The sequence below is a fragment of the Archocentrus centrarchus genome, chromosome 2 (assembly GCF_007364275.1).
Source record: "Archocentrus centrarchus isolate MPI-CPG fArcCen1 chromosome 2, fArcCen1, whole genome shotgun sequence".
Lineage (NCBI taxonomy): Eukaryota > Metazoa > Chordata > Actinopteri > Cichliformes > Cichlidae > Archocentrus > Archocentrus centrarchus.
This window is the reverse complement of record NC_044347.1, coordinates 25,563,974-25,587,634: the sequence shown is the minus strand read 5'-3', so window position 1 is coordinate 25,587,634 and position 23,661 is coordinate 25,563,974. Positions and strand designations below refer to the sequence as shown.

At 40.8% G+C, this 23,661-nt stretch overlaps 1 protein-coding gene across 2 annotated transcripts in view; it reads right to left on the bottom strand.

Moving 5' to 3' along the window:
- The window catches only part of mgat5 (alpha-1,6-mannosylglycoprotein 6-beta-N-acetylglucosaminyltransferase), a 94,843-nt gene that overhangs the window by 54,769 nt on the left and 16,413 nt on the right, over positions 1–23,661 (bottom strand). For both annotated transcript variants that reach the window (XM_030749279.1, XM_030749288.1), the window contains exon 3: positions 17,154–17,318. In XM_030749279.1, coding sequence (XP_030605139.1) covers positions 17,154–17,318 — 165 coding nt within the window. The remainder of the gene's footprint in view (positions 1–17,153; positions 17,319–23,661) is intronic.

Below are 23,661 nucleotides of genomic sequence, written 5' to 3'. Positions count from 1 at the left end.
CAGTAACACAGTAAAGCAGTAAGAGCTTAATAACAGATTGTACAGAGGCACTTTAAGAGGTTATTCCTGCCATTATTGCAGCCAATCAGAAGAAAGATGGCTGAGAGAGGGAAGGGAGCTTGTTTCACACTCTGGATGAACTGAGTGGCTGCGCAAAGGCCCAGGATAAAATAAACAAGGATTATTATGAGCATAAACTGTGCAAAGGTACCCTAGAAGAGTCCAAGAATGTAAACATAACGCTAGAAATGAACAGAAAAGGTCCACAATGTTTCCCCTGCCTGTCCTCTGCAGGATGTGAGCACTGCAAAAGGCTTGTAATGTTGGTGACTGAACCTAATGAAACACCTGCTTCAAAAAAAAATACTTAATATTAATAAGTTAGTAACAACTTGCCTGGACTGGAGAGAGAAGTAATCCAAAGTTTACCTGATCTTTTCATCACAAGTCACTGACTTTCTTTAAAACTGAAAGATGCCTCCACAAAGAGTGGCTGCCTGCCAAAGCAGCTTGTACACAAGCAGCTTGTAGAAATAAAAACAGCCTCCTGAAGCCAAAATAAAGGGAATTTTAGGCCCGCCAACGGTGTCAATATCCCATCCAGCTCCACAGACAGAGCTAGACAGCCAGATTAAAAAAAAAAAAAAAAAAACAAACCCAAAAATACAAACTGCCATTTGAAAGTAATTTTCTGCAAATCAAAGATGATAGCATCTGTTTGATGACTCGAGAGGTCGAAACTTCATCACGCCTTTTCTCTTGAGACTTGATTGAGACAGGGAACAGGAAAAGAAACAAAATGCACGTTGAGGCTGTGTGTTAAGAGAACGTGCCAAGAAATGAAGTCGTATTAACTACTAGAAATTCACACCAAATAAACAAGAAAAAGGGAGAGTTTTACTTTGATCTAAACTAAAATATCTAAAAACTACTGAAAGCTTTGCACAAATATTTATGGTCAGGAGGTGATTCATCAGATAATATGACAAGTATTGCATTAGATCTGTTGCACTAAGTGTGAAATGAAATAAAATTGCACAATCATAAAGGCATCTTCAGTTATGTTCTCCAGCGCGCGCCACCATGTCAGCACTTTATCTCTTTGAATTTACAAATGGAGACTGGCCATTACCCTGTGGTCAGCCGGGAGAATCACCTTTGGCTCCATAATCTCAGCTCCATAACAACGAAAACCACAAGAATGTTGAGCTGTGCCAGCTGAAGCTGCAGCGATGCAAACAGTTCGAGACGAATAAAACCTGCAGCTGCAGCCGGAGAGCGAGCTCCCGTGATCTCCCCTCCGCACGGCTCTGAATATCCCTGCAGGATTAACACGCAAGGCCCGCACGGTTCCGTCTTATAATCATCTCTGCAGATATCGTCATTCAGAGGCGTCATCATTCCTGACCTTTAGTGATAGAATATAAATAATGCAAGGCGAATGGCTAAAACGCTCAGAGGCAAACATCAGGCTGACGTAATGAGTTTGTGAGAGGTGTTTTAAGAGGAGGCTGCATGCCTTTATGGGGGTGTTTGCATGGAGCTAATCAGCAGCTCCAGCAGTAGGTCAGGCTTCTGTGGGTGGATGGGGGTGGGGGTGGAGGTGAGGCTCAGCGTATTTGCACTGACAAGCTGATGCAATAAACAGATATTCCATTAATAAACTTTCAGTTGCTCTGTGCGTGCTTTGAGAAGAATGAGAGACACTAGAGACTGTAACGTATCAAAGAACACTGCAGCAGAAAACCATAACAGTTAAATGCAGATCTATCTAACTTTCCATTCAGTGCGTTAGTCATTACCCAGGAATGCAGAAGAGCATTTGAGTACATGAAAGATTTGATCAGGTCCAGAGTCACAGCACAACATACCATTAGCGACTTCTCGGGTTTATCTTTTATCTTCTGCAGTCAGTTAACCAATAAAATATTTGCTGGCGGTAAAGTGAAGCTCTTGGTTGTGAAGGTGGTGTGTTTTTAATTATTCTCTATTTTCTCTCTCCAAACAAACCTCCTCTGTTCTCTGTTCCCGCAGTCAAAGCCCTGTTTCATCATACGTATATACACACACACAGATGCTGCACTGGTCGTCCATATTCATTGCCATACTGCTCGGGGGGGGGGGCTCCTAATGCATGAATGTTTGGATGCAAATGCTAAAGCTATACTAGGTGAAATGGTTTTCATTTCAAAATGCTTGTCTCACTTTGACCACAGCAGTTATAGAATATAATGTTTATATTAATGCAATTGTACTTTTTTTTTTTTTTTTTTTACAATGTTATGCTGGGAAAGACTGTAAAATGTAAAATCTGTGAAGATTACGCCGTTATCTAAACCGGTTTACTATCCTGTCAAAATCTGACTTGGTATGAGAGCTGCAGATGAGTTTAGCTCAAAGTCCCTGCTGCCATCTGACCTGAACTTGGGGAATCTACACACAAAATTAACCATGTGAACAGTAGCTGCTGCACAGCACTGAAATATCATTTTCAACATCTTTCAAGAGCTCATCATAAGCCAGTGTTCGCTTAATTTACTGTCAGAACAGTCGCTTAACCTTCAGTTTAAGCATTTAAACAACATCTAATCTTATGAAATGTCATTCTGTTGCTCAGATTTGGCATTTTTTTCCATCAGAAATTAACAAGGAGTACAAAAATTACGTACTTTCCATAAGAACAGGTCAGAACCCACAGTCAGACCCCCCTGAGAAAGTTGGCGGGGGCTGAGACACAGCTCGCATATCTCTGCTATTTTGCAAGACAAAACAAAACAGCAGAAAGTCAGAATGATTCCCACTACTTTGATTTTTTTTATCAAACAAACAGATGCACTGTTTTGGCTCCATTACCGCCCACGATAAAGAAATAATTTACCCTGATTCCTTCAGAGGTACAACGGCAATGCAGTCGGAATAACAGCTCTCCATCTTAGGCTGACTAATAACGCCAATTTCTCAAAGTAACATGTAAATGCACTATTATTATTTTTTTGGTTATTTTGAAGCAGCATACCCAACATTTTTGGCAATTAATGTGAGGTTACTGCTATGCAGAAGACAGAGAAGCAGTGAGAGGCCTGAGAGCCACTCCCGATGGCATCAGCGTGTCACAAGATGGACACAATACACATTTAAAAAAAAAAAACTTCAGCAGGAGCTGAGCAGCAAACAGCAGGAGTAAAGTTCAGTCTTATAAATGAATAGCGAAGGCCAATCCTGCCTGAACTATGAACTATGATGTGCATATAAACAGCCATAAGGAGAGAGAAATACTGTACACACCAGTGAGATCTTAGTGTCCCTGCACGTTACTGTTACTTTGGGAATTAAGTCATTCTCCCAAGAGAAAATTTAAATGAAAAATTGAAAAGTATGTTGTGGAAATCTGTTTCTGTTTAATGTGTCATAAAATTACCTGACATATCAGAATATCAGATGTTTTTTTAAAAAAAATAAATAAATAAATCACCAAATATTGGTAACAGTTCTAAAAATTCTTCTATCGATCAGGCTGTAGGTCAGACGAAATGCTAATATTGCATCGCCTTCTCTAGTGAACAAATACAATGATTCAAATTTTTTTCATTTATTTTATTAAAATATGCAGCCACTATAAACTGATATGAATACAGAATAAATAAATACAAAATTTCTGCTTTTGAGCCTTTTAGGTGCATTTTGTCAGTTACATTATTTTGATGTATTGTAGGTAACAGCTCTGCAGTGCATCGAGTATTAAAGAATCGCTGTATCGTGATACTGTGGTTATTGTGGGCAGCATACTGAGGTAGTATCTCATGAATAGCTCACTATACATCCGTGTATATGTATACTTTCTGGAAATATCCACCAATTAATAAAGAGAACTATAGCTCCAAAACCTGTGGGAGGGGGTGCAGTTATCTCTCTGTGTGTCAGACTCTGAAACCCTCTGGGCTTTATTTAAAATTCATCTCGTTTTTTTTCATCATTCTTGTTTATTTCCTTTGAGTTCTTCTGTAAATCAGAGTCTGGTGACTGTGATTATTGAAGAAGCTGCCTAAACAAATGTGACTTCTGATTTGATGACGGGGCTGTGTCTCGTGTAGCGCACAAGAGGACGGGAGTGAGTTCCCGTTAGTCCATCCACCCAGTCAGTCTGCCAACCACCCAACGGATCAACCAAACAAACAACCGAAGAGGTAGCCTGTCATTCAGCCAGTTGGTCAGCAAACGCCAACGCCACCAGGCAAATCTCCTAGCTTTAATGAAGTGGAAGAAGCTGCTTCCAAAGAGGACCTAAATATAGTTCCCTTTATAATCAAAGGCAGGAGAGGTGGTGCTGTTTCAAAAGGAGTCATTTCCTAGTTATTCACTTCCTCTGCACTGGGGAAGTTAAGGTCGGGCAAAATGAGCTGCTTCTCAGAAAAGCATGAACATTTTGGTGCACATTAAAGCTGGGAAAGGCATGGCTGAAGTAACACCGCCTGGCACTGTGTCAAGGAGCATCAGTGGGGCCTTTACTGACCTGAAAAAAAAATTCTCATGCAGGAATAAGCCTCGCATTTGCTAGCTGTCATACAGTGTGACGCTGAGTCGGATGATGTGAAGTGTGACTGACGTGTTTAAGTGACAAAGTGAAAAGCCAAGCAGCAAACCATACCTCAGTCTACTGAACACAAGACTGAGGCAGAGACAAAACAAACAGTGCATAGAGCATAAAACAACTCCTATTCAAATAGTACTCTATTCATTTGTTGATATTAACCATGCAAAACTACCCTGCTAAAGTAACTTTGCATGATTCACAACTCAAAATAATTCTTATTTATCTTAGGCTGTCTTAAAAAAGCAGTTTTATCTCAGCCCTATTTAAGGCTATCACCCAGTCCTGGAAAACTGTGTATAAAGTAAAAATTAAAAAGCAATATTAAAACATACAGCAAACCAGAGGACAAAAACAGATGAGATCATTCCACCTTGCATAAGATATACAAGAGCTCGCAGTACTGAGGTCACCATTAACCAGCTCCCAGCACACAGTTTTGGCCATCTGAGAGCCCTTAAATAGCATCATCTCTGAACAATACGTGATATTACACACAAACACACACAGAGGGTTATTTTTCCCTCTCTGTCCTGGGTGTGTATGTGTGTTTGTCCAAGTCCATGAGGTAATCTGACATTTGACAACTCCAGAATTGGATTGAAGACATCTGGTTTATGTTACGTGTGGTTTGTGTTATTCTCTCCATCCATCTCACTCTCACTGATTTCACTCTCAGGCGCTCTAAACTAAAAACCTTCCCTCGGATAACGTGAAATGTGCCAGGGCCCCGCTTTAACGACGCAATTTGGTCAGTGGAACACAAGTAAGTGACTAAATTAACTGGCGTGCAAAATAAAAGGGCTGTGCAACGTGTAAGACAATAAGAATCCAGTCCTCAACAATACAATTAGCTTAACAAAAGACACTCGAGCAATAAGCGACTTCAAGTAAATGATGTGTTAATCGTCTCCATAGTGACAGCCGAGATAAAAGCTGAAAAAAAAACGTAAATTTAAGAAAAATGAGGGTGGGAGAAGTGCGGCTTCCTCTGTCACTGTGTCCTCTGATCCTCTTGCTTAGAAACACTAATTTTAGATGCACTTTGCAAGAAGAAGCAGAGGTATCAGCGAGTGTACATCTCAGCGGCAGCTCATCAATTAGACAGGAGGAAGGCTGATGAACGCCGCCACCAAAGAGAATCGGCAGCTGCGCAGGTGGAGAGATCAGCGAGTGTCATCAGGGAGTATTGAGAACAAGTTCAACTTAGCTTGACTCTCATTGGCTTACCTGGCTTCACACAAACGCTTTCATAAAGCTGATTATCCACCACCTCCTTAAAGATATGAGCCTGTCCACTCTGTTAGAGTGGTGCTGCTTTTTTACTTTTAACTCAACTGTAAGCTCTCTAGTGTGATTCGAATCTGGATCTGATAGGAACAGTAAACCAAAGTTAACACTACAGATGCCACCCGCTAAGCGAACACGAGACATGTTGAGATGTGATACAGCTTATTATCTGAAGGGTGCAGAACAGGAAACGGTTCACACAGAGAAGAGGAAGTTGTATGACGACATGCATGAGAGCAAGAGGAGAGGAACTGACATGTGACTAAACTAAACTCAGCCGCATGTAAAACTTAATCTTTCAGCATATTTGGATTCAAAGGTACTTGAACCTTGTGATTTTTAATGATTTCTTTAATGAACATGCAAACTATTTTATCTAACTTCCATGATCTGCTACTGCCTCACACAGAGGTCACTGCAACATTAAAGGACAAGTTCATAAAAAGATTTTAGTTCACTAAAAACATCATTAGATCCAGGATCCTCCTTTGATTGTGAATGAACTTTGCTATAGGACAGAACTTATGGTCATGTTGCACCCTAAATTCTTTGTAGAGCATTCTGACTTGTGCTCATAAGGGTTAGATGCTAATATGTGAATACTGTCTATCTACTACCTCACACCAGTAAAGAATCCTTTTAAAAGGTCCTGGATCCCGATCGTGATCCGAATCACCACCAAAATATAATCCGTTTTGTTCCTTGTACCACCCCCAACAACTCCAGAAATTTTTAGCGAAAAATTCCCAAGTTACCCTGCTAACAGGCAGACAGGCCAACACAACCAAAAACATAACCTCCTTTCACTTATCGGTGGGCGAGGTGATTAAAAACTACGACCACAACCACCAAGAACATCATTTTGACCCCACAGAAATAAATGTAGATATGTAGGTTCTGCTTTTACGCTTAAAAACTGTTAGAATTTAAGTTTACATGCACTAATTTGAATTAAGTAGAGACAGTTTTTGCATTTACGGTGTTTGGGTAAGGTGTTGTAAAGCTTGACTGCACATCTCAAATGAAACTTCTAAATTTTTCTACTACCCAGAAGCCACTGAGAATGCTTTCTTTAGGCCAGGCTGCCACCTGAAGGGACACAGCGGGGTAACACACACACACACACACACCAGAGGGGCTTCCCAGCATGAGCCGGCACGTGTTTGGAACTGGTCAAAACACATGTGCCTCTTCGCCTCCGGTTCACACAAGTGTTCCACTGCAAAGTCCTGGAGACTAAAAAAAAAACAAAACAAAAAATAAAACAAATCCAAATTTCTCCATGTAACCCCAATATCCAGCCCACACCAAGTTTCCTATTACTCTCCCTTCCTCTGTTACATAAAACCCAAAGTCTGTCTGTAATCAATCGTTCTTTTGTGCTCGAGCAATCTGATCGGCCCACTGTTGTCTCCGAAAATATCCAAGAGGAAGATGCAGATTTTGCACTGAAAGTGACACAAGGACACAGTGCTGCCAGAAAGCTGTGATTAGCTCTCATCATTGCTGAGCTATGACTAATGTTCCACTGTTGATTTCTACCAATTGTGGTTAGGGGAGCGAGGCTTCTAACAAAAAGACTAAAAATGGCAACATACAAGTTTATTACCAATGTTCCATTTCCTCTGTAAGGCCAGAAGCGACAACTTGTTTTTGACCAACTGCTAGACACATGCGTTTTCTGTAACCAGTTTGCAAAATACAGCCTTAGAGGAACAAAGCGGCAAAATATGCAGAGAATTTGGTTTCCTGTTGGGGTGTGAATGCATGTCTAAACATACAACACAAATATGAACAAGCATAGGCGATTACACACTTGTCAGTCTGTGTGAAGATGTATTTGGTTCCTGTGTGCCTGCTGCTCTATTCTCTAATTAGGATCCTGAAAAATCTGCAGCTGCAGTGAATGTAAGTTGAAGCTGGAGGTGCTGTGAGTGTTTTGTACACGTGTGTGTGTGTGTGTGTGTGTGTGTGTGTGTGTGTGTGTGTGTGTGTGTGTGTGTGTGTAAGCATGTGTGCTTAAATGTCTATTCACAAAAAAAAAGAAAAAAAAAAAAAAAAGAATAAAATATGCCTGGGGAAATGGTTGATATTTGGTGGAAGGAGTCAGAGCAGATTATATTCCTATAGGGCCGGAGCAGTGGCTTTAACCAGCAGAGCAGCAAAACTGGCACAGAGGAAGAGGATGTAGGGAGGGAGGAAGAGTGCAGCATACAAAAGAGAGAGAAAAAAAAGCCATCGAGCATGCAAGGAGCAAGGACCGAAAAAGGTAAATGACAGAGACAGAAAATTAGAATTAGCGAAAGCAGGAAAATATAGGATTTCTATTTGCTTTGGCAACAATGAGGATTCAAACGCTGGCATTCACTCTAATGTATACAGCCTGATCTTCCATGTCCAGAACACACCGTCAAACTCACAATGCTCGAGCAATTTCATAAATAGCAGATCGTGAGCAGCACTAAAAAGAGGGAATGAAGACAGAAGATGGGAGACAAAAACAAAGGAGAAAAAAGTGGGGTGCACGTGTTGCAGCCAATGGCGCATCAGCCCCAGATGTTCTTCCCATTCAACCCATGCCTTCTTAATCAGCTGCAACCTCAAGGGTACAAGCCTGCCTGCAGGATAAAGGGCAGAAATACAGAAATAGAGTGGAGAGAAAGAAGATCCATGCGTGGTCTTACAGTGTACAACCTCAACTTTGTTTGATTTAAACTCGTGCAGTTTGTTTGCAAAAAAAAAATCAGCATCTATAGGAGACTTCAAATGGACCATGTGCAAAGAAAGTTTTATTAATTCTTAAACCTCTCTCTCTCTCTCTCTCTCTCTCTCTCTCTCTCTCTCTCTCTCTCTCTTAGGGGGACTTTAAAATTGTACTGGCCACCATGATTCCTTTTTATCTAATGTAATAGAGGGTGTTATCGATGGATTATCTTATCCATGACCTCATTAATTCTCTTATTTAATCTTCTCATTTTATTTATAAGCTTGGCCATAAACATGAGATATTTTTCAGGAGTCATTGCTATGAATCTTCCCAACCTGGTGGGTATTCCCAGTTGATTTAAAAAAAAAAAAAAAAAAAGATTTCTGTCACATCTGCAAAATGAAAAAAAGTTGAAAGTTAAAATCTGACAGAAGCAAAAATGAGGTCTACTGTTATGAGGGAATATACTGGATTCATACACAAGAAACTCAAGAATCACTGTGGAGATATTTCCTACATTCTCTTTGAATAACAACCTTCTAACATGTCATGGGTACCACACTCTACCAGATTATCTCTGATGCCATTTAGTTAGAACACTGAGTACAACATGCTATTTTTATAAGTCACTTCTATAGATTCTCATTGCGTCACAGGGCCGTGCAACTGTGTATGATTTTGCATTTACAATACTTATGTGGATTATTTATGGTCATTTCTTGATGATATTGTGATAAATGTCTTAAAAGTTTGGACTTCTTATTGTTCTATATGTTCCCACATTCTAAATAACGATAGGAATACTCAGAGTGCGCTCAGTACAGGGTTTAACATTTGGAGTTGAGCTAATTTGAAAATTGATCTTATGTTAAGGTGCATTACTAAAGATAAGCCGTCCCCAGAGCATAGAGAATTTCTCTGCTCATTTCCATTTTTCTACCACATCTTTGGTTTCACCAGGTGCCGAAAATGATTTAAAGGAAAAGAAAAAAAACAGCAAGAAAACGCAAAGGAGAAGAAAGAGTGTGTGTGACAAAATCAAATAATAAGACTTGATATGATTTGGACACCATATGAATACATAAATACTAATAAAAACATTTTGATTTTTTCAATACTACACCATTTACTCTGTGTCAGTTTAGGTGTTGCTGATTGTGCTTTCAAGTTACATTAGACGCAATCTGACAAAAAAAGTAAAATGACCTATCAGCAGACAGCTGCTACCTCTGCTATAAATTCTATGGGTGTGAAGTAGGCTGCTGCTAAATTAGTGCACACTCTCGGTTTACCATTCTGTCTCTATGACATGCAACAGAGCCCATCATGGCCATATCTGAGTTCCATTTAAATATGTTGTATACATTGTAATTCCTATACTGACCTGCTTGGGATATGCAGGAGTGTGTTTCTAAATTCACTCTGCAGTAGAACAGAAGTGATGTAAGGTAAAGTCTCAGGAAGGCTCTGTGCTGTGTTAGGCAGAAAAGTTGCAGCAAGCAAAACTATCTGCAGTTTCATGCTGTTTGTTTACAGCGCCGCTATGAGAAGATCTGAAGCGTTCCATATGGGAGGGATCGCGAGGGGCCAATGCAAGGCATGGGCAGCGAATTCACACTTGAGCACAGAGTTGGATACCATATGCCAATGAAAATACGCGCACACGCAATTACAGCCACGGTGGAAGAAGCTGCCTGTGCCTGACGTGCGTGCGTGTGCGAAGTCCTGAAGAAGCTCAATCAACGTCAAGTTGAAACAGATAGGTGTGCAAAGGATGTGGAGGCGGCAGAGTGGACTTTCTGCCAAGAATGCCACATCAAAGCTGCCAAGCATGGGTTCATACTTGACTGTGCATTAGCAAGTTTCACTCTATATCACAATTAACCGTGACGCAGTGAATTAAGAAAATTCCTAAAGGTAAAGTGGAAAACTAAATGAACAAATATCCAAACCATGTTTACAGTCCTAGTCACAGCTATACAAATAAAGAATCTTTAGTTCTAAATGCACTAATTTAAAAAAGGTTAAAATGAATTTTGCACAGGGAAACAGAACATATAATTGTATAACCTCTTTATATCCATCCTTTAAGATGCTGTAAGACACAAGTCTACTGCCTTGGATTACAGCTGGTGATGGCAGACTACACCGAGGCTTCGGAGCAGAACACAGACAACCAGACGCACAACCACCACAAACAGAATCTAAATCTGTGGGAGACACTGAGGAATACAACACAAGTCTCAACAGATATATAAGTAATGGTTCAAATTCTGGTTTCATGTATGTTGCTTCGCAATATACCAAAGATTTTGGGGTGATGAATGTCAGAATTCGTGGCAGGGTTTTAGTGTGTGGGAGTAGACAGCACTCTTTACAACTTATTAGCACCGGCTGGGATTGCACGTGCATTTTATTAGTATTCATCTGTACGCCGAGTAAAGAGGCCTTCAAGAACATGATGGTAAGCCTCTAAATCTAAGTAGAAAAAGGCATTTATCATTAAACTGATCATTGTGAGGTGTTGTTTTGAGGAACATTAGACGCAGAAGGAGGAACATCAAGCAAGAGACTAAAAAGAAAATAAGACACGGTGAGAGGGCCACCTGCAATTCCCAGCAGAAACCGTATCCTTGCCTCTTTCCTTTGTTGCTGCTGAGGCTTGGATCTCATCTTTCACTGTGAACGTCAAACAGAGAATCAAGCGGATCAATAGCTGAAAGAGACAAAGCGGCAAAGATGCCCCGAGCAGTGAACGCAAGCATCTCTGTTTAGCCAGCAGCGTCAGAGACGGGGAGCTGCAAATCAGGCAAACATCACCAGCAGTGCGGCTGAGATGGAGGGGACATTGATAACCTTAAACACTCGCAAAGGGAGGAGAAATATATCGCAGGGGGAATGAAATGGAACAAGTGAGAGCCGTGGGAGAGTTAGATGGCTGCAAATCACCACCTGACCATTCATTACATCCGTCTCGATGCCTGGTGTGTGTGTGTGTGTGTGTGTGCGCTTGTGTGTTTGAAAAAGGAGATTACTTAGATTCCATGCCAGGGGCCAGACTTTGGATGAAACACGGTTGGAGAGGTTGATTAGCCACATCAGCAACAACGTGATGAGACAAGGCATCACAGGCCAGGTGACCAGGTCCCATCTGCTTACTGTTAAAAAGCAATCAAAGCCCCCTTACAAGGGGCATCTGCGCCTGTTGTCTGTGGTTAAAGAAGAATCGTGGCATGTTGATGCAATTCCTCAACCTCCAATGCAGCTTGTGCAGCACATAACACAACGGAGTGCGAGCGCAGCCGCAATCTCAAGACAGAAGCAGCGCTCGGCGATGTCTACACAGCTGGGAGTGAAATACTACCTGTGAGCACTACCAGCAGTAAGAGAGAGAAGATACGCTGGATCTATTGGCGCTGTTACACTGATCACTTTCTAAACCTGAGTCCTAGCTTTTCAGCACTCTACACAAATCAGAGGCCTCGTGTGCCTAAACATTTCATGTTTTTCTTTTGAAGCAGCTTCAACTTTATTTTAGCAATGTGGGATTTAAAGGAGGGATAAATAAAAACTGCTCTCTCCCATAGTTTGTGTTTGGAGTCTCTCTCTATGCTCCTCTTTTCTTTTTTCTCTTTCCCCGTAACCACCAACTGGTTACAGAAGATGGTTGCACTTCCCTGAGTCAGAGGTCTCGTCCTGTCAAAGGGGAGTTCTCTGCTTGTTCACAGGTATGCAAAGCCTGATTTTTGGGGGTCCTCTCTATAACAGTATTGGGTCTTAGGTTTTGTGAACTTTTGCTACATAAATAAAACTAAACTGAATTTGAGTAATGCTTAAAAGCTGCAAACATTACTCACGTTTTCAGCTTTTGAGGCTGAAAACCAGAATTTGAAAAAGACAGCCCTCCTGCACTAACTGAGGGAGAAATAAGTGATTGCTTAGCTATGTTTTCATAAGAATTGAACCCCACTTTCCAAGGTGAAGCTTCTCTACCTAATGCATTAAACCACTGCACATTCCTCAATGAGCACTTTATATTATTATTTTATGACAGCCTCCTGATTTTCACTGGGGCCGCCTGTTACTGATCCTGTCATGGGCTGGATTTTCTAAGGCCTTAAAGCAAATCCCAGAGCAGCTACAGGAGTCAGACGGCACGCTGGGTGCTGTGTTTGTAAATTTCCATAAATTGCAATTTTCAGGCACAGCCTCTTTAGACCAATTGACAATTCTGAAAGTTTAAGTGCCGTAGCTCAAGTGGGGGGTGAACAGGTTTTTAGGAAATTTCCCACTCTGGTGAGCACAGGGAATCACTGTGCACAGACAGTAAGCCTGTGCTAATCCACCTGTTCCTGTTCCCAAAAATATGTAGAAACAGGATTATTTAAGAATTTTTTTAAAAAGTTAAATAAATAACACATTTCTTTCCTTTTATCTGCTTTATATATGGAAGGTCTTCAATATCATGACCAGTTGCTAATATATAAATGTGACGGTTCTGTGTGCTGGTAATAAACGTGTTTCATGGGATTTCACTTAATTACATCCAAAGAAAGAGAAAACTAGTGTTTCTTAAACAGTCTGTTATAAATTGGTTTCACCGGTCTGGCACACTTGAGCTCAAAGTGGGTCGATTGTGGCCCACAGACTAAATGATCTAACTAGGTTCGTTTTATTTATGTAATTTCTCTGTGACCTCTTCTCCTGCAATGCATCCAACTGGAGAATTCACATTCACAGCAGTAATGGATGGAGATGTGCGTTAATGTACTTTTTCTGGAAATTGTGTTTAAATTTGGCCCAAATTTTGATGGCAGCTTGGAATTTGCGGTAAACTTGCACCTGCTTTGTACGCAAAGCCAGGCTGAAGAGAAGCCAGGAAAAATAATAGGGCCTCGACTTGGTCCCTGACACGTCAGAGTCCTTGGCTAAGAAAATTTATCCGATTGAGGTGGAAACAGTGCACTCCCAGAGCTGCTGCTCAGCTCCATCTTGATAGCAGCCTCTCTGAAAGGCGGGCGTGTTGCACTCACTGTCCGGATTCTTATCTCTGTAATTGCATTCCAGTCAGGGAGGAGCGGTGGTGGAGCTGGCAACAGCACTGCCTGCCACCCACTCCAAGCCAGGAGACATGCTCCTGTCTTGGGAGTGAAGGCCTTTAGTTCACTGCCAACAGAGACACGGGTGCACCTTTGTCAACTCTGACATGCATTCAGGTTCTAGATGTCTCCGAAGGGTGCCACTGGATGTTCTAAGCTAACAGGCCACTGCGAGTTTACTGAGAGGAGTCACCTGTCCAGGTCTGATTTCTGTGGAGCGCAGGAGTTCAAGCCAAGAGTGCCCTGACAACGGGACATGAGATTAGTCTCATCTCGACATAAACCGACTCTGATGTCAGAAAACCCACTCCGTCTGACGAGCCTAGGCTGCCAAATTCAGATACAAATATTATAGTCCATCTATCTTTTTTATTTCAATTTCTATGTAATTATATGTGAACTTTTTCTTGACTTTCTGATAGCCAAAGCTGCAACTAGCTTTTGATTAATCTGCTAAGTCCTTGGTCTGTAAAATGTAATACAACTGCAATTAATGGCAAGATTTCATGCTCAAATATAAGGATGGGCCATAAAATTACTTTTTTTTTTGTATCAATATACAATATAGTGCCATAAGGGATACAGAATGGGACAATACTGTTGATACAGCTGTACTTCGATGCTGCATTACAGAAAGCTGTGCCGGCGCAGCTCTGCGGCTCCCCTCTCTCCGTCTGCACCTCACGCACTCTCTCAGCTCTCCTGCAGCAGAGGAAGACGCCGCGGTTTCAAATTCTGGTTTGAATGTTTGATGGGACACATTCACGTAATCTTAATCTGCGGCAACGGCTGCAACGTTTGTCGATTTGTGGAAATGACACACTGAGTCGCCTTTTGAAAAGCCATCACACTGTCCCGATGTAAACCGTGGCTTCACATAACACCACTAAGTAACCAATCAACGAGGCAGTAAACAGCTCGCATCTTTAGTGAAATAAAACTCCTCATTTTGTCAATGGAGTCTGGTGGAGAGTAACAGCTCCACTTCCTAGTCGTAAAGAGCTGTCTGACAGCAGGTGAAGCAGCGAAAATGTTCTAAATATAGCACTGACTAAAAGAGATATTGATTCTTTTTTGTGGGCCAAAATCCATTTCACTGGCAGCCGTGCCCACAGCGGTACATGGCTTTAGTTTCTGTCCTAGTTGGGGGTGTAAATACTGCCATCAGCTGCAGGTAACACAGCCTTATACAACCCCACCTCAAAGAAACTGCACTATTGTTGTCGGAGTAAAAAGTACTGCTTCTGTTACAAAAACGAGAAAGAAATGTGCACAATGGTTTTCATGTTTACTAAAGCAGCTCCTGAATGAGAAACCATATGACCCACGAAATTAAATTTTTCTGTTTTAGACTGATTGATCTGTTTGAAGTAAAGTGCTTATGGAATCTCTTGATCCTTCTTTTGTAAAAAGATTTTTTTTTTTTTTTTTTTTTTTTAAGAAAAACACAGATACATATCGTGTACATCAAGATCAGATTTTAGTCTGATCTTTATCCAGCCATACTCAAATGTCTTGTTCTAGGCAAAATCCAAAGCTTGACTGACTGCAGAATATTTCTCTTGACTACCTTTGCCAGTGATCAACCAACCAACTCAGCTGCACCGACAACTGTAACTGTCTCTTTTAAAACAATCTTTTACCTTTGAGTCATTTCACTGTACAAACATTTATATTAGGGAACGAGCAGAGCGCTCAAAGGTCCAGTCCAAAGACACTGAAGAAGCGCAGACGATCGTTTTAGTGTCTGGAAAACAAAACAGGTCTGGTGAAAGACACAAAAGGATGTGACACTGTAAGGGTTCCAAACAGTCTTTGAATACCACAGAAACAGGAACAGGAAAGTGAAAAATTTCATTGAGCAATTATGAAACTCAGAGTGTCTGGGACAGTTGCTGTATTGATTGCTGTTTTTCCATTAGCAATAAGATTTTTTTTTTTTATTATTATTTGTATTTGCATCACAATAATGCCTACAAGGTTTTTCGTGGCTCACAGCAGGTCTCTGGAGGGTGACTACACAACAATTGGTCTGAATATAGTTAAGACAAAAGACCAATGTATTTTAACCAGAAAAAATTAAACCCTTTTCAAAAAAAATAAATAAAAAATACTGCCTAATATATTTTTATACAGTCTTTGGGTGGAAGGTCAAAGCATTGTTGGTGAGTGCCATAAAAGTTTTATATGCAGGAAAACCCCATTGAAAGGTGATCTCTGACCTCTTCACTGGTAGAACCCTAAATATCGTGTTTATGAACCCAGTTAATGAGTACATATTTTCTTGCAATGAAAAGCATTTCAACAGCTTAAATCTTGTGATAGAAACTGGCCGGATCTTAAATTCTTGATTTTATTATTGTGCTAACCTCCTCAGTTATGAGCATAACTCAGATTTCCTTAGACAGCACAAAAACAATTCACACATGTTCTGAGTACTAAATTTACATGTTTTCGTAACAAAGTATTCAGTTTTGCCTGTGAAATATTCTAAATTATGTTTCTCTATATTTATTGCTATTAGAGAGTGAGTGGCCTGCATACATCCTTGCCAGGCACCTTTATCATAAACACTAACACTTTACAGCTCTTTTTCTCATATTTTAACAATAATTAGCCACATGAATTTATTTCTAAAGCTCTCATTTGCTCAGGGTTGCATCCTGTGTTAGCTTGGCTTTTTTACAGATTAAGTCTCCTGTCACCCTCACTGTACTGATTATTATTATGTAAGCTCCGTTTTTTTTTTTTCCTTTGCTATTCAACCAAAGAACTGAAGTCACAAAGGCCGCATCAGCATTTCCAAAATGATTGCGGCTCAGCACTTCTCATCAGAATTACACTAATTCCAGTGTGCCTTTGTACATCTCAATCAATCTAAACCAATTCTGCATATACTGCTCCACAGTACCACTCCACATTCCTAGTGCTTAATGCAGCACAAACAACTGAGAGCAAGTCCCTCAGAGAGGTCTCAGAAAAACCAACACCTCATTCTCTCAGCTGGGCTGAATTCATCATCTGAAAGCTGACAGGAAAATCAATGAAAACTAATAAAAGGGTCATGCAGCGTGAACACAGGCCTTATTTGAATCAAGTTCAAAGATGTGGTCTGAACCCATAAAGTGCTGGCAATGCTGGGAAAGTTTAGGTAGTTATATGCCTCAGGAAAGTTATTGACTAAAGTAGCTTTAAAGAAATTTTCTACCGCAACAATCAACTTATCCCCAATCACTCTATGTGCACCAAACAACAAGATTTCTAAAAAGATGAGTGTACAGATACATTTATAGGCTTTCTAAAAAGGCACAAGATCAATGACCACCGGAGCCAGCAAGGTTTCTGATTCTGAGATCATTTACAAATCTAAATACAAGAAAAAATCCTTTAGGCTGTCCCCCCACCTCAGCACAACATGCACACAAACCCTCAGGCCTATTCCAAAGCAAAAGAAGAATGCGGCACATACCTGCCACGTTGACTTTTTCCGAGTTTGGAGCGCTGGGCGTAATAGTGCTGGTGCCATTGCTCAGGTTGGACCCTGTGCCATTGTAGAGGTTCTCCACCTTGGACTCGAGCTTGCCCAGCCTCATCATGATGTTATCCAGCAGGACTGCAAGAGTCTTCTTCAAGTCTGCAAGCGAGAATGATAAACTTTATTTCTCTGTCAGGCATTCTTACCATTACTTGGGGTAGAGTGCTTAAGTTGTGAAAAGATTTAAGCACTTCAAAGTCAACCTTTAATCTAAACAGTTGTGAGAATTCTTCTAAAAGCTAACAGTGCGACTAAACCGAACATTTTAAAGAGAGAACCATAAAATCCTGAATAGAAATTTAGGAGAATTTCATAACACCAAAGTTGGTACTTGTCTTGCCCCAGCTCCCAAACACCCAGTTGAGCCATAAATGTTACAAAGTCATAAATGTTAACCTTTTGGGTGCAGTAGAGGAAAATTAGAGGATGACCAAAAACCCAAAAAGCTACATCTTCAAGGGGTCACAAGTTTCTGTTTGAACTTTCAATGTAATACATCCACTGTTTCCTCTCATATTTCAGGCTATTTTCTAACTAGCTGTGACATTAATTTCTACTTTATAGCGTACTTAAGTAGGGGCGGGTTATGGAAAAATAACTCAAATTCAAAAAGGGTCACAAATGTAAACCTGCTGAGGACATGAATATCATTACACGTTTTTGGTCTCAGATCACTTTATATCTGATTTTAACTGGGCGATAAGGCTTCTGGGATAGCAAAGGCTTTTCTAAAAATCACCAGGCTTATTATTACAGTGAACACATGCCCAGTCCAAGAACTTATTGGGCTCGTGTATTATGACTTGACATCTGAGAACAGCCGCCAATGTTTTAGGGCTTCCGCTGTGGTGAGCAGGTAAGCATATTATTGATATCTGTGCCAAGACTTCCTGTTCCTGTGCCGGTCAATGTTTACAGTCCAGTTATGAATGCAAATACATTTTCAAAAGCTAATAAAATGCTTAACTGTCATGAAACAAAGGCTGGTGGTTCTGAGATCATATTTTCATCGGTGCGTTGTCTTTTGCTCTCCGCACACTCAAAACACTGTTTATCTGCACGCAGCCAACACCGGCTCAAACGTGATTGGTCAGTACCACCCAGATTATAAATGGGAACTACAAAGATCCCGGTACCAACAATCTTGTCCTCTGCCTACAGATTCTGCATATTCATTCATTTGCAGATGTTTGTTTGTAGAAGTCAACACATACAGTATATCTGACAATGTATAGCTGGGACACTTTAGCTTCCTCCACACGAGATTCTTGAGGTTTCAGGGATCAACTTCAGGCTCATTTAAATATAAACCAAGAGCAGCTGAGTGGTTGCAAGTGACCTTCCTGTTTAGTTTGGGTCTTTGCTTTTCCATGTGAACCTTTTCTCCATTTATCTGCGTAGGACACAACTAATGGCAGATTGCTGACCAGTAATCAGATACTGCAGATGGGACTACATTAGATTATATTTAACGCTGTCACAATGATAAAACACTGTATTTTTGGCCCTGTTATTATGGTATTTGTCTGATACTTTAACCCGCAGCCACTGCACTGGCATTTACAGAGATATTATAAGTTGTATAAAGCTGTTGGAAATGCTTTACAGAGCACAGAGTCTCCCCTACCATCAAAGGGCGAGGTGTATAGGTAACAGATGCAACTCCGGTTCTATGAATACAAAAGGCTTTGCTAATGACTACCAATGGAGGCAAAAGGCCATTACACAGCTATGCTCCCTATACTCATGGGACTGAATCTACAGCCAGCAGTTGCTATTTATATTAGCCAGCCAAGCTAAGGGATGATACATAAAGACACCTCAAATAAAGGAGGTACACGAATATTAGCGACACAGTTTGAATGCCATGCCATGTATTTCACAAAGAGAAAAGGCCTGCGCCTGCTAATTCTCATAGGGAGAAAAGGTCTGAGATAATCAAAGCCATAGCCTGTTATATTATTTGTATATTGGCTTAAACGTCTACTGAACCAATCCAAAATGACTCAGGCTTGCTTTACTCAGAAGATGGTAATTGCTGTTTGTCTGTCACATGCAAGCACCACTTTTTCCCGCGCCATGATGTATTTAACACGCCAGTTTTCATCACGTCAGAGAGATTGGCAATGGCACAACGAGGCCTGGCACAGCACCACCAGCGAGATTCGTGTGAAGGGAAAGGCCAGAGCATTTGTCTGACTTGGACGAGCTGAGTGTGCTGGGAGGAGCAGATGTACAGAGAGCAGCTCAGTGACACCAGGAAGAAACCAAACGGAAAGCTTTGGAGCAGTGGCCATGCCAAGCTATTGGGCTGAACATAATATATTCACCTCAGAAACGGAGGCCTGTGCCTCCTGACTTCAGGCTGAATAACACAGAGATTCATTTGGCTTGTTTAATATTTCACTTTCTGTATCTTTCCAATCAAAGGGAAAAAGATGGCAACTATGTGACAGATATATGAATTTACACTCTGTAAATGCGAGCCATCATGCATATTAAGCATGGGTACCAGGGACCAGTATTTAATAGGCACACACACCAGAATGGCCATTACTGACAAGCACCTAGACAAAAGGTACTGCTATTCATATTTATGCAATGGTAATTTATGTTAACATACAGTAGCTGACATTTTTTAAATTCTTAAGTGTCACTAGTAACGATGCTGCTGGTTTAGTGGGATTATGTTTGACGTTGTCATGTTTCTCTGTGCTCTGCAGTCATGGCTGACAGGGCGACATGTTCAAAGATGTGTGCTCGCTCAAACATATTTAATGAAAATGGAGCTCAATGTGCTATACCATAAGGAAAAGGTTAGGTGCTCACACACAAATCTGAATTTAAATTTAAATTTAAATCAGTGCAGTGCAGTTGGCTGCTTTAGGTCCAATGCTGATGGAATTTGCCGAATGCAACTGTGTCAACTGTATTTACGAAAATAAGTTACTGGTTACTGACGCGTGACAGTTACGTTGCTTTTTAGAGCTTCTTTAAATGATCATATTCTTTGTCTTTCTTAAGAGAAGCAGCAGTCGCAGCTTCCTCAGAAGACAGCCAACAGATTACAAAGTCAAACCCTTTTTGCAAACTCCAGAAGAGAGAGAACGAGACATGAAAAAAACTGTCAAAGTTTATTGCAAAAAGATGTCAAACTAAGACTGTCAGACCGCCATTTCCCATATATAGCTTCAGATTTGGAAGATCCTTACATCTACATCTTCAAGCAAGGATACCTGGAGGCAGGGGCGTGTCTAAAGCTGAAATTAGCAGAGCTTGATCGAAGTGTGAGCTCTCCTGACAACCTGAGAAAGTCACATGTGAATATTTCGAGAACTTCAAAGAGATGACCACAGCCCTTGGCCCTGGAGGAGCATTACTCAATGCCAGCATACCTGCTTAGTAGATTTAGAAGAAAAACATCAGTGATTGTAACCACCCTTGTGTCTTTATTTTATACTAAAATATGAAGATTAGTATCAATAAGAATATTTATAAGTATTAGTAAGGAAGTAGTATCTGCAGCCTAACGATACTTATTCCCGGTCACTATGATTAAATGTGGGCTTTTGCTTCAGACACCTTCATTAGTCCCTATGTTGCTGTGAATAATGTGTCATCTTGTCCTTGTGTGCATTAAATATGCTGCCAGGTAACCGGATGAGTAATGGCACACCTAGGGTAACATTGCTGCCTGTCTCAATGCTTCTTATTACGGTGATGCAGTTACAAAACAAGCCCTGCAGCAATAAACACAGTGAACCTTATTCTGCTCTAAACAATAGTGTCACGTTAGATAATGACATGGATACACAATGACCTGGGATTTTTCATTAGGCTCATGAGCTTTAAAAAGAAGTGATTACACAGAAACATAAGCCCAAGGCAGTCATCAGCAAACCCTATTCTGTCCTATCATCCAAAACCAAAGTCTCACCCCAGCCAGACAGTGGGCTCCATATCTGACCAACATAACGTGCCAAAGAGCAGGGAGACACAGGAGGAGCACACAATGACCTTCCGTCCTGGAGGATGCTTAGAAAAAGCAAAATACTGGGAGTGTGTTCACAATACACCGAGGCAGCTGGATTCTTCTCAGTTATGATAGTGGGCCCAGCAGTGAGCAGAAGAGCGTTATACATTTCCAAACCATACAAAAAAATCCACAACAGCTCGACAGCTACGCAGTAACAAAGAATAGTGTCAAGTAGATCGTCGCAAGCAGCTCCATGGATCAGTTCTGAAAAGGGTGGGAAGGTGAAGATCGTATCCGTGTCATGTCTGACTTTACTGTGGACAAAGAAGATGGTATAGGACTGTCTGTAGTTCACAACTGAGCGATGGTATCTAATACCCAACCAAATCTTGCAGAATACCTTCCCTGCTATAAAAATAAAAAACTAGAGGTACACTGACTGGTGAGATAAAAAAAATCAGGCATCACTGAAAATGGGCCTATTAAATTAATTTATATGTTATTCTATAGTTATTACACAGCAGCTTTTTTTCATGTTTGAAATTGGCTGGTCAAGTGAGATGACATGACTGAAAAGCTCTGATGGCACTGCTTTCCCCGTCAGCTTCTCTCTCTCGTAATGTTATGTTCACTTGATGGGAAGCTTCCATTGCACTCACAGTAACCTAACATTTTCTCTCTTGTTAGCTCTACTTCACACAAGAGCCGGCAGGTACACTCACACTGAAACTGACTGCAGGTGAAAAAGATACTAGCATGACCATAAATAACAGCATAGGAGACTAAAGGAAATGAGCTTGAAATAAATTATATTTAGTCAGCACAGGGAGCACAGTATGCATTTGAAATGTAATTCATACATCTATTTTCTGGAACCTACCCCAGCTGTCATAGGGTGAAAGGTGTTGTGTACCCTGGACAGGTCGCCAGCTTAATGCAGGGCCAACCCAGAGAGACTCACACTTATATTCACACCTGCAGCAAGTTTAGAATCACCAGTTAACTTAACATGCATGTCTTTGGACTGTGGGAGGAAGCTGGAGTACCCAGAGAAAACCCACGCAGGCACGGGTAGAACAACTCCCCACAGAAGGACCCCAGTTGGCCAGTGCATTTGAACCCAGGACATTCACACTATGAAGAAAGAGTGCTGACTATAGTCCACGACCATGGAGCTAAATTTCATTCAATCTTCCTAAAAATACACTTTTACCTATCAATGTTTTCAGTTCAAATAATGACAGGCTTTTTACAATATAAATATAACCCTGCAGATGGAAATAAATCATTGAACTCTTTCAGGTGCTATCTGTGTATGAAAAGGCAAACTGCCAGCTGCTTAGACTCATTGATCGGATGCTTTTCAACAGGTATGTTTCATAAAATTATCCCTACCATTAAAAGCAACTAAACAGCCCAAATCAGCTTTCAGGATTTACAATATTAAATCCAGATCCATTAAGATGTTATCGGTCATTTATGGGTAGTAAAGGAGGAAATGCCGTTTCCAGTAAACTCATTACAAATCCTATCAAGCCACACACAGGAAGCACAGAGTATCCCAGTGCCTTGCTATCTAATCAAGGACTTGAAATGGATTGTGATGTGATATTGGACGCTGGTCAGCAGACTGCTACAGCAGCGTGAAAATCAATCCATCATATAAGGGAACAAAACAAACTGGACAGGAATCTGTTCCCTGGAAATGCAGGCTGATGTCTTACAAGAAAAATCTATGGATGGGGCTCAGACCACGTTATCCCAAACTAATCACAGGGTTTACATGAGGATAAGTCCAATGCAAATTTCCCTGAATTCTGGGCAACGAAAGTAGCACAAAACAAACAATAATTACTTTATATAATATTGCAGATCTTGAAGTTTATTTCCTGCTTAGATGACAGGTTCAAGTACAGCCTACTGACAGTAACTCGGATAGGAAAGTGTTTTGCACAGGGAGCTGAATTTTTCCACATTCTGCACAAACTTTTAAATAAACAAAAGTAGCTTAGTGTGCCTCAAAAAGAAAAAAGCAGGAACTCCAAACTTGCAGTGCTCTTTTTTCTTTCCTCACTCCAGCTCCTTCTTTACATTCGCTGGCAGTGGATTTTAATCTCCAGGAGCTCTACTGTATCCTGTTGTTTCTCTGGGCATTAGAGAACAATCAATTCCAATCTCAGGTTTCTAATGAAGCCTCCCATCGAGCCATACAGGTCTATTAATGGCATGAATAACTTATTGATGGCTCTTCTGGACCTGTGCTATTACAGTATTATGCTCCGATGCAGCTGCATCGACGTTAAAGCTCCCAGACAATTTTTTTTTTTTTTTTTTAATATAGCCAGTACTGCACCTGTTCAGGAGGCAGACAACTGGAACTATTCCATCCAATTTAAAGAAGATGTAAAAACAGAGGGCATGTAAAAAAAAAAAAAAAAAAAAAAAAAAAAATAGCCCAAAGTAGCT